This window comes from Tachypleus tridentatus, chromosome 12 (genome assembly GCF_004210375.1).
Source record: "Tachypleus tridentatus isolate NWPU-2018 chromosome 12, ASM421037v1, whole genome shotgun sequence".
NCBI lineage: Eukaryota > Metazoa > Arthropoda > Merostomata > Xiphosura > Limulidae > Tachypleus > Tachypleus tridentatus.
Window position 1 is genome coordinate 84620455 of NC_134836.1, and position 12886 is coordinate 84633340.

General features: G+C 32.8%; 1 protein-coding gene across 2 annotated transcripts in view; it reads right to left on the bottom strand.

Annotated features, from left to right (window-relative positions):
• Positions 1-218: 218 nt before the first annotated feature.
• Positions 219-12886, bottom strand: part of LOC143233860 (dual oxidase maturation factor 1-like) — a 35573-nt gene continuing 22905 nt past the window's right edge. For both annotated transcript variants that reach the window (XM_076470664.1, XM_076470665.1), the window contains exons 7-9: positions 11996-12207; positions 6187-6550; positions 219-2145 (exon numbers count right to left, since the gene is read on the bottom strand). In XM_076470664.1, coding sequence (XP_076326779.1) covers positions 2070-2145; positions 6187-6550; positions 11996-12207 — 652 coding nt within the window. In that variant the 3' untranslated portion in view covers positions 219-2069. The remainder of the gene's footprint in view (positions 2146-6186; positions 6551-11995; positions 12208-12886) is intronic.

Genomic DNA, 12886 nt, shown 5'->3' on the forward strand with positions numbered 1-12886 from the left:
ACTGTTTAAACTAGTGAAAGATGTTTCACGCACAAACAGTGGTAAGATTGAGACACGCGATCGAGGAGAAGTTTAAACAAACTACTCAGCTGATTGAGAGAATGATTTGATAAAAACACAACTGCACTTTGTTATGCACACCTTAATTAAAGTATTAAATTTCTCAGATGCTGCATTTGAGGATTATTCAATTAACACAATAAAGAGCAACTTTCAAATCAATAACACAAACACATTGTTTATTTAGTCAATGATTGAAATACAGAACATAATTTTTCACAAAAATCACCCTATAAGAGTAGCATCACACATATTTATACGGCCTCTTAATATCTCATATACCCATGAAAAACAAGAACATGACTTGTATTAAGACCTAAGGAAAACAATATTATTTAAAACGATATAATGATGTACAATTAGTACCCAATAACTTGACTGCACTTTTAAATTATTCCCCCAAGAGCAAATGTAAAACATATCTCAAGTGCCATTTTTGTACACAATAACACAAGACTACACGAAAGAAACACATCTGAAAAACAAAATATACATGTTGGGCTTTTGCGACAAATAAATATATTTTTAAATGTTGGAATTTTGTAAAAAATATACACATGAGGTGGAGTTTTGTGTCAATACTTGATTTGTAACTTTTTACATTAAAAATTTGTTTGAAAGACGCTTTCTACAACTATCACAAGTATAGGTGTCATGCTGTCATTCATTGAAATTCAGAGATTGCCTGTAGAAGGCACATGCAACAAGAAAAAAAGAAAAAATAACACATGGATCGAAATCGATTATTTTAATAATTATGATTGCATGTAACACTGATTAAACTTTAAATAGTTAAATAATATTTATTAAAAGATACATATACTTTTGTACAGAAATTTTATAGCCTGTTTTAATTCATACATGTACTTTTTCTAGCTACGGACAAAAATGTAAAAGAGGGAAGAAACGTGTGTGTAAGAAAACATACATAATTGACTGGCTACACATTCATTAATCTATTATTTACTCTTGTGTTTAGAATACGTAGGTACACTTTTCAGTATTATACAAAATTTTAATGTAAAATTCTAAACACTTACTTATAAGTTATGAAGATGTTTTCAACACTCCGTTCATAGCAAAAAACAAACAATAATTGGTTCTTATAAATGTAAATGCAACTTTAATTGTACGATCTAAGCACTTGCGTGCATGAATATAATACATTGACAATCTAATCACTTCGTGTGGGTAAATATAATACATTGACAATCTAATCACTTCGTGTGTGTAAATATAATACATTGACAATCTAATCACTTCGTGTGTGTAAATATAATACATTGACAATCTAATCACTTCGTGTGTGTAAATATAATACGTTGTTTTCATTAATATTTAGTAATGATATTTTAATTTGTCTTAAGAAGTTTTTGACATATTCCTGTTCGCAGTTCTTTCTTTTCGACAATAAAGATTTCACTTTGATGCTACAGTTTACCTTTACATGAGCTGAACTGTGTTTATATTTAAATATATTGATTATGCTTAAACCGCTTAATATTTTTCTATTTTACAAAATATCAAACAATTTTTAGGCGTATAAATAATATTAGCATAGCATAACAAACATTAACTTTGATTTTATTAAATACTTAAACGAAATAATTTACCTCATTAACTAACTGGAACTTTGGGCCCATTGTCTCTTTCTATTCGGTAAGAGCAAACGAGTTCAGTTATAATATCAAAGAGCTTATGTACATTTTCATCATTAGTTTATTAATATTACATGGGTCTTTACTTTTATTCTTAAGGTATAAGTTACGAAGCACTATTCTTCATAGGAGTTTTTCATTTTACTTGTCAAAACAGTTGTCTATTTTGAAAAGTACAATAAAATGTCCTGTTGTTCTTAGCGCATCCAAAGTTGCATAATTGTTTCTTTCTCAAAGCTAAGGTAATAAGGAATCATTTTAGCATGACTAAAACGTGTGACACTTTTTAATTTTTACACTCAGCTATTTTCAGTCTATTGATAAAAGAAAAATCACATCTTCAAGGTATCGTCACCACATTGCTGCTGATTCCAATTCGACTTTAATTTGATGTGTGCCATTGGCATTTTCCGAGTTATTCATATTCCTGTAAAATATATAATATATACATCATGAACCTCACTGAGTATTATATTCTTAAGTTTCTTCACACATGACTTGGTGTCTTCTACATTTGAAGTGTAAATTGATCTTCAAAGCAGATTTTTCCCTACAGTTGGTGGTCAATGTTTGTTTACGAGGACTTTATATATTTAGGATTTTTTTTTCATTCTTAATCTACTGGAGTTATTATTTACTATAAAATGCATCTGAAGTGTTACAAACTTAATTGTGAAATTACTTACATTGCATTTACATTAATTCAATTTCTTACAATTGCTTTGTTCTAGACGGACATTACTTATTAGTTATCAGGAGACGTTACTTATTCTAAAGAACAGGTTTCTTTGTTTGTGGATAAAAGCAAAGTTGCACAGTGGGATATCTGTGTTGTGTCCATCGTAGTTAAAGTCCGAATTTTAATTTATAAGTTACTGTTAAGCTATCTGGGACCAAAGGGAGAAGCAGTAATAAATCCAAAATAAGCCTCTTGGCTAGTCCTTAGAGGATGTTAATGGTAACGTAAATAATAATGCATAAGCTATACAAACTTGATTTGTAAATTGTTTAAAACGTTGGCCATATAGATATATATATATTATGTGTATAAACAATTGCTCATTGCAAAAACATGCAAGTTTAAAAGTTCGACTTAAAAAGAATTGAGTCTAGCCCGTCTTGACAATGATTCAGTTCCCATTCGTAATGACGAGAAACCCACTTGAAGTGAAAATGTATTCTCAAGACAGCTGGTATTGGTGTTAACACTTTTACCAGTAAAGCAGAAAACAACGTTTCGACTACCTTCAGGTTAACAAAGGAGTTTACAACTGACAGTTCCGGGCACATGTCTTAGGGACGAGAGTATAAACAGGTATGGGATTGTATGTGGCGTTGCAGTTAGATGTTAGGTTATTAATTAGTATCAGAATAAAGGTGTTCCTTTATATTGGTTTAATTTTGGTTTTAGTTGCTATATAATAGGACTTCTTTAATTTTGCGTTTGTTTATTTTTGTTTCCCTACTTAATATCTGAGTGTTTTCTATAGTTGTGTTGTGTTTATTTGATTTGCAGTGTTCAAGAACGTATGAAGGTATGTTTTTTTCCTTTGAATCTGGTTTACATCTTTCGGTTTGTTTCTCCAATATAGAAGTCGTGGCAGTTGTTGCATTGTATTTTATAAATTATGTTGGTGTTGTGTTTGTTATTGTAGTTTTCACATAGCATGGACTTTAGTTTTGTACCTGGGTTTTGAATAAATTTGGTGTTTATTGGAATGTCGGGGCCTGGCATGGCCTAGCGCGTTAAGGCGTGCGCTTCGTAATCTGTGGGTCGCGGGTTCGCGCCCGAGTCGCGCCAAAACATGCTCGCACTCCCAGCCGTGGGGGCGTTATAATGTGACGGTCAATCCCACTTTTCGTTGCTAAAAGAGTAGCCCAAGAGTTGGCGGTGGGTGGTGATGACTAGCTGCCTTCCCTCTAGTCTTACACTGCTAAATTAGGGACGGCTAGCACAGATAGCCCTCGAGTAGCTTTGTGCGAAATTCCAAAACAATTGGAATGTCGTGTTTTGTTATAAGTTTTTTTCCAAACGTTGATTATTTTTTCGCTGATGTCGGGAACATATGGTATGCACCAGTGTAAGGTTTTGCAGTTTGTTGTATCTTGGGATTTATTGTTCTTTGTTTTTTGTTGGTCTAGGTGTGTGCGTATAATTTTTCCATGGTTTTTTGAGGAAACTTGTTAATGTTGATGAAGTGTTGTTTTATTTTGTTGATTTAATCGTTATTTTTATGGTTTATAAAAACATGGTTTTGTGGCTGTGTTTATTTGGTTTATTAATATGTTGAGTTTTTGTTTTGTTTCACGTGCTAGGAGTAACTGGTTTACAGTTGTTCAGTGTATATGTGCGTCTTTATATCTATATCTATGTAATTTGTTATTTTAACTCAAAAATAAGCCGAAGCAAAAACAAATTAAACAAAAAACGTTACATCAAGTGAAAAGAACCCAGAGTACAAGCTATAATGTGGGATTTTGGACGTGACTGCGATGGGGATACACCGTCTATCGTTCTTAACCTCCATCTGCCAGTCTCATATAAAAAATAAAGAATAGCAATAGATATAGAATTAGAAATATGAATTGAAATAGAATTAGGAGAGCAAGATGTGGGTGCTCAAGCCCACAACGCACCACATCTATATCACCTTTCACTGCCTGCACACAGTTGTGGGAAGGCGACTGCTTTTCAAAGTAAAGAATTAATTGGCATATTAAAAAAAGAAATAACTAGTAACTAGGGGGAATCGGACATCTGGATGGGACACATCATTCTGGTATAGTTCGTTTGCTGTGTTGTCATTCATTGCCTTTCTACCATACTTGGAGCTAAAATGCTAAGATCAAGAGGTAAGTTTTATCTCACTTACTCTCAAATGGTAGTACCTTATTTCTTTATTTTTTTATTTCAATTAATTCTTTACTTGGGAGAGCAGTCACCTTCCCACAACTGTCTGCAGGCAGTAAAGGGTGATACAGGTATGGGACGTTGTGGGCTTGAGCACCCACATCTCGCTCTCCTAATTTCTTTATCTATTGATATTCTTTATTTTTTATGTGAGGCTGGTTCGGCCCAGTATTGCCAGGTAGTGAGGGCGCTTGACTCGTAACCTGAGGGTTGCGGGTTCGAATCTTCGTCACACCAAACATGCTCGCCCTTTCAACTGTGGGGGCGTTATAATGTTTTGTCAACCCCACTATTTCTTGGTAAAAGAGTAGCCCAACAGTAGGCGGTGGGTGATGATGACTAGCTGCCTTCCCTCTAGTCTTACACTACTAACTTTGGGACGGCTAGTGCAGATAGCCTTTGTGTAGCTTTGCGCGAAATTCAAAACACACCAATCCAAACTAATGTGAGACTGACGAATGGAGGTTAAGACTGATAGATAGTATATCCCCACCGCTATGTGGGTCCTACTTCCACAGTTACCTCCAAAATCTAGGGTACATTTTTTAATCCGACATTGTAGCTTGTACCCTGGGATCTTTTCAGTTGATGCAGCGTTTTCTGTTTAATTTGTTTATGTTTTGACTTGTTTTTGAGTTAAAATAAATTATATAATTAGTCAGAGATTTGGATTTGCTGTTTTTAATGTAGTCCTTCCTTATGATTTTACTTATTTAACTTCATTAAAATATAACTATTTTCACTACTTTCTCTATATATATATATTGTGAGATACTGGGCGTACCAGACCGTGAATTCCGTGGTCTTTTTATCTCATTTCATTGTCGCAGAATCGAAAACCACTCTTTCGGGTTGTAGAACGCTATAAGAGTAATAGTCATATCTAACTATTCAATTTGACTAGCCCTAGAGTTAGCGGTGGGTGCTGTTGACTAAATGTTTTACACCTACTCTATCAGTTCGAAATTAAGGCTGACTAGATAGATAAGCCTTGTGTAGCTTTATGTGAATATTGTATATGTATATTTATGACACATAAGCTTGTCACGTATTTTTACATTATCCATTTTTAACCAGAACTTCACTAATTTCATTATCTGGTAATATGATTTTCAATTATTATTTTGAAAATACTATATTTTATAATAAGTTACATCATATGCACGACAATGTTATGTATTTTTGTACTTTTTTGTACTCGATATTTTTTCCGTGAATTAACGGTCCGGCATGACCAGGTGGTTAAGGCACTCGACTCGTAATCCAAGGGTCGTGGGTTTCAATCCTCGTCATACTAAACATTCTCGCCTTGTCAGCCGTGGGGGCGTTATAATGTGACGATTAATCTTACTATTCGTTGATAAAAGAGTAACCCAAGAGTTGGAGGTGAATGGTGATGACTAGCTGCCTTCCCTCACACTGCTAAATTAGGTACGGCTTGTACAGATAGCCCTCGTGTAGCTTTGCGCAAAATTCAAACCGTGAATTAATTTCAAAATTTTGTAATTAAAATAATAGAATAACTTAGGAGAGATACATTTATAAGACGTTATTTACCTATTCATTGCTGAGAATGCTTCTTTTGGGGTTTCCTCCTGCTGGATATAATTACCGAAATCATGAAGACTAATAGCTTTCTTCCCGTTGACCATTAGGTTGGCGTCTTTGTCGTCATTTTCGAAGGCAGCGTTATCAATTCCCAATGTGCTGCTCCCAAGATTATAACAGCCATCTTTGGGTATAAGGCCTTTACTGTTTCTTTGATATCCTTTACTTCTTAACTCTCTTTTTAACTTGATGTCTTTTACAGCGAAGTGCCGGTAGGGGGAATCGTAATCAACTTCTATTATCGTAGAAAATTTATGTGGGAAGACAATATCCACGACTGCAGCTATCAAGCCGACCAGAAATGAGATGATTCCTATGTGAAAAATATGAATCATAGAATATTTAGGAATAAGATAACATAACTATTGTCTTTATTTACTACAATTATAGCTATTTTTTCCTTGTACATGGACAATTTTATCTATTATCATGTCAGCATTTATAAATACTAGAATACCAAGCACTGTTATAAATATATATTACAGCCACAAAGAAGTTTGTATTTGAGCTTATCAGTTTTAAGTACGTTTTTGAAATTATATTATCAAATGAATACACCTCATAAGAAATGCATAACAGTTACAGTTCATCCTGAAGGGCTTGAAGTTACATTTTGGAGCAAAGAGTTTTATAAAAAAACTGAATAACTCGAAGAACTAATAATCAGTTTCGATGTGTCAATCATCAAGTTTAAAATAAGGAAATAAGCTGTTGTAATTTTGTTCAAATGTTGGGAAAACAATTTCTATAAGTACGAATTTCCTCAGTATATTGCAATATCTTTCAAGACAAACTGGAAAACTCACTAATCATGGAATGAATAATAGGAAACGCGACGCTATAGTGTTGAAATTAGATCGGTTTCTGGGAAGTATTTATGCCTTTATTTAGTTTGATTTTCTATATAAATGCTAAGACTAGATGTGTAAAACTAGGTTTTGAACAATTCCTGTTAGATCGCTAACAGTTTCTAAGTACGTTAAACTTTAAATATATTTTTTCGTCTAAAGTTAGTAATTTTTTTTACATTCACTACAAGTCTTCTTTCATCTATTTTTATTCACCACTTTTTTAAATGTAAGTTGACTGTTTAATGATTATGAAAATTAATGTTAGTTTTTTTTTTTTAAGCGAAAGCTGCCCATTGGGGCTATTAAGCCTACGGTCTTTTCCGGAATAGTCAATAAATTTTACAACAATGTACTCATTCTTGACATTCAATAATATTCACCATTCATGAAAAAAAGGAAGAAAGGATTTTATTGAAATTGTTGTTTAAAAATGAGCTATCATCAAAGAATTCCATCACGGAGTAGATTTATTGAACTATTTCTTTGTAGATGCAGTTATCAATGAAATTGTCTTGCTCTTCTATTGCAATACTCATGAGATTTTCACTAAAAAAACATAATATTTGAAGTCTGTTTCTTGTTTTTTTTTATGTTTCAAGCTTATTCCTTCTTTTTGAATATTTATTGATTGAATCTGAAACATGTCATTTTGGTAGAAATTTCAATAGTGTTATTTATTACTCAGCTATAAAAACTGTCTAGTTATACAAAATATTAGCCAATTGTGATTAGTGATGATTGGTTCGATAATTTCCGCGATCTGGATTTTCGACGATTCATCGCAACCCCATTATAAAAAGATATAAAGCTAAGGAAGACTCGTAGCTAATGTAAAAATCGGACTTTACACTGAAATATTTAAACTGTTCGATAAACAGGTTTTTATCAGTCAAGCTATATATAATATTGCTGTCGTTTATTAACGTGATTTTCGGCAATACTTTTCACTACAGTTGTCCAGTTTTTACTGTACGGATACATAATAATTATGAATTTCAGGTATAAATGTCTAACCAGAAGGAGATTCATTTTATCAGTAACACTGAACATCTTGATAGGAGATTTCTAACGCTGTACCTCCACTAAATGTCTAAGCTTATGCTGTTGTTTTTTAACATTGCATAACTTTGCAAGTACGCCTATAAGCAAAATAATGTATCTGGTGAATTGCAGTGAAGAACCATATGACCTAATTTATTGTATCTCAAGGTATATTTAAAACAAGTGGCTAAGCCCTACCCCAGGGCTGTCGCTCTATGAAAAGTTTGGGCTGCTTTGTGTCGCTCTACAACTCCTCATCATCAGAGCTTTTCGTCGGGCGTTGACCTTGGACACCATGTTGAAATTTCATGTTCCCTATTACATGTGTGTTTGCACATATATGCCTGTGTGTGAGTCTGTACCGTCAGAACGTTGAAAGTGAAATATGTTGCATTTTGTTTTCATGAATTTGTTTAAACAACTCTTTGTAATGATGCAAGTCGAGTAAAGCAGGCGTGTGCACGAGCATTGACAGAACAATTTTATTTATATGTGTTTTAATATCCTGATTACAAGCCAGGAAAATCCCTTGTTGAAAAATAAGCAATTGTAATTTTGCTGCATGTATGTGGAAGTGGTCTAGACTTCAAACGTTTAATGCATTATCGACGGTTGTTTGTTAAACAAAATATATTAAATACATATGTATGAATACGTGCTTTCAATAACAATTTGTTGAAGTGTACATGTTGACTGACATTTCTTTAAAAGATGCAATATGTGTGCTAGTAACTTATTGATAACATACGGATTTATTCCACTTGATCGATCTAACAAACTGGTTGTTTCATTCTGAATAATAATACATTATAGGATAAACTTCAAAGTCACCGTACAAACATAGAATGTATTTATAATAACGCATTTTGGTGGTCGCTGCTTCTATCGTCATTAAGACATGGAAAATAGTTTGTTCTGTATCATATAACAATGAAGTGTCTGTACTGTCCCAACTGCAATGTCTGAATTAAATAATTTTAGTGTTATAAGCACCGACGCTTACAGTACAGCTAATGATGTAAAACAATAAACTGTACAGAAAATGTAAACCATATATCGACGTGTAACTGTGTGTGCTTTGACCTAAAGTATTTACAACTGCATTTATAGTAATATGTTTCTGTCATAATAGCAGATTGTAAATGACACCTTTGATATAGTTCTATAATAAAACAGTAGCTTTTTAACGAAGCACTCCAAAATTTTTTATAAAAATAGAGGAAAATATAATACTTTCCACATCATAGAATTAAACGGGAGAGTCACAACATGAAAAAAGAAACATTTTAGTGATGATTAAATCATAATCAATATCAAATTTAACTCGTGCTTTTAACATTTTGTCTTTTTGTTATTCGTTCAATTATTCATTCTCATAGTTACAAGTGTCTTCTGCCTTCTGCAGAAAACTATAATACGTCTAGATAAAAGTTTAGTCAGCTTCATGAACTCATCAAATCGACATATTTATTACAGTACAGGACTATATAAACTTATAGTAACCACACATATATACTCCATTACTGGACTTGTGAAATCATCTTGTCCATATGTATATTACAGTATTGTACTAAATGACAACAATTCATTACTGGATTTCATCGACTTATTAAGTTCACATATGTATTCCGTTACTAAATTTCAGGATCTCATCATGCCAGCATATGTATCACATTACACTTCAAGTAATTCTGATTTTAGAGTAATCAGTTATCTTTAATTCAGTTAGCAAACGTGAATATAATAACGTGTTATAAACTACACACAACTAAAACTTTAGTGCAATATCTCGTGAAGCCAGATTTTTTTTTCTGATTTAATTTTATCAATGCTACTACCATTACAGAAACCAAGTAATACAATTATACAATGTCAGTTATTCTGTTTTAGATACGACAAGTTTCCTTCGCCTTTAATAAGGTGTAAAAACTAGACATGACATTACTTCTGATATATCTTCATTGTTTCCATTTACATTTAAATTATCGTTCACCGAACCATTAATGAGAATGTTTTCTTACTTATCTAATGTTAAAACTCCAATTTATAAACGCAACAGTTAGAATCACCCAAACCACCAGACCGCCTGGTCTCAACGTTTTGCATCACGTCTTGGTAACATGATAACATTTAATTTCGAGTTAGATAACACTGTCTACTATATCTTAGAAACTGAATCATTGAAAATAGTACAGTGTTGTTGTTGGAAACAAAACTGTGATCAATATATTTCATGAAAAGTCGATATGTATATAATTCGCTCAAAAGGAAAAATAATATTGGAAAAAAATAGGATAAACTCTTCTAGCGGCGGACCCTTCTGTAATACTGTGTTTTAAAAACAAGTTAAAAAGTCTGTCTTATTTACTAACGCCCCCTGAGTGTTTTCAAACCTACCTGCGGGTGAAGTAAATGTAAAATGGTTTTTTTAAAGACCTGTCTTTTGTTTACTCTCTAGCTGTTAATATGGCCTAGTCTTACACAGTCTCTCTTTGTTGCGCTTATTTTGAGTGCGAAAATATATGGGTTTCTGGGCCAGCTATTTAGCTAATACGGAAGCCAGCAAAGCAATATGAAACGACAGTTTTCTAATCTTCCGCTCTCAGCTACAGCAAAGGCCATTAATGTCCCATGTGAAGAAGACAGTAAGCTGTTTGCCCAGTCACCGTTTCATTTCATCCTTCTTGATTTCATTTCATCAAGTTTTCCGTCTTATTGTAGTCCTTTAATTTTTATTCATTTTATTTCTGTTGTATTTTTAATCATTTCACCGATTTCGTCAGCTGTCGTTCATCTTTACACAATAATTTTTATTATTACATACGTATTATTATTATGCAATTCCTTTCTTCGAATTGTGCCTCAAACACATTTCCTATTTTCCTTATTTCGTAATTTATTGCAGTTTGTAGTATTTCATTGCCTCAAAAGATTTGTTTCAACATGCCACTTCCGTATTTGTGATACTCCAAACTGATGTTTCTCATTGCTACTGTGTTATTTTCGAAATTTTCAATCTCTATATTTTTCCTATATTTTTCAAACACGTCTTTGCTTTTCTTTTTAATCTTGTGCTTTTATTGAACTCGAATATCTCCTAACTTTTTATTCTAGTGACGTCCTCTAATCAGAGCCTTGGGATATCAGCTCTTACCTTTCTTTTTAAAACGTAATTCTTTTCCATAAATATTCTCACGATCAGATGTTTTATTCCTTGTTTAATCTCAATGTTTTGTGGCTGTTCATTCTCTAACTTTATTACCTTTATTTCCTAGTGAAATATATATACTCTCCCAGTTTTATTATTTATCTTACTCCTTTTACTGTATTTTTTCACTGTAAAAACAGTTTTAATAATTAATCAAAGCAATAATAAACACTCTAATGTTAAGTTAACATTTCATGCAGTTTTATTCATTTGCTCGTTTTGTAAGCCAGTATAAATGAATTTATAGCAAGTAAATGTATGTTTTAATTACGTATCCTGACAGTTACCTAAACATATTTAACTAAGTATATTTGTTATAACTCAGATTTTCTAAACTCGAATACACGTTAATGAAGTGAGTTTAGCATTGACAAATAAGTAGGTATGTTGAATAGAGGATAGAGTAGTCACTATTGCAAGGTTCATAGAATAATCACATATAAAGATAAGAATATTTTATCATAATTAAATCCAATATAAAACAGTTAGAAGATTTGATATTTAAAATGATGAAGTTACACTAAATTATTACCTAGGTACTGTTATTGTTACAGATAATATAATTACAGCTATGTTTCTTATAATATCCACAGGGTTTAACCACTTTATGGTAAAGATTTAAAAATACATAATAAATAAATCATTATTACAGACTCACCAGCAGAAAGTAAAAGCCAGAAACACCAACCATATCTAAATGCGAGAGTTCCGCCCTCGAAAGGAATGACCAAAGGCTTCTGCGGCAGCAACAAGGCATAGATAATGTTAGTGAGCAACATGATGACCCCTGTAAGTTGCATGCAGTAAGCTCCATATCTAGGAACAGTGCACAGTAGGATGTTCATCAGCAACCACAAAGCAAACGCTGTCCTATAGATTAAAACAACATTACTTTTTATTAGAGGTTTCAGATGATGTAGATCATGAGTCAGACAGATGAATTATGTGACATGAAAACGATAGAAAAATAAAAATAGTTTTTATATACCTTCATTGCAGTTTTTGACCTTTAGAAAATCCTTGTAAGAATAAACTTGTGCTATATAAGTTGTGTACTGTGTTCAAACATTTTTTTGAAACGTCTAGTTATTTTGAAAAAAAAAAAAAGTGTAAATTCGGGATATGACACTTGTGTAAGCACATGTTCCTTATTGTTCTTAATGTCGTTTTCTTTATTTTTGTTTCTGTTTAAGAGCTATAATTTATTATTCAGGATATGTTACTCCATCGGATGAAAACCACAGCTGTACAATACACTAGAAGTAAAAAAAAATAATCCAGAACAAGGTAATTGAGGCGTTTAAGATAGCGGTAATACAGATAAGAAATATTTAGTAATAACTTTACATTAATGTTGACTATGAAAAAAGATGCTCGCCCTTTCAGCCGTGGGGGCGTTATAATGTGACGGTCAATCCCACTATTCGTTGGTAAAAGAGTAGCCAAGAGTTGGCGGTGGGTGGTGATGACTAACTGCCTTCCCTCTAGTCTTACACTACTAAATTAGGGACGGCTAGCGTAGATAGCCCTCGAGTAGCTTTGTGCGAAA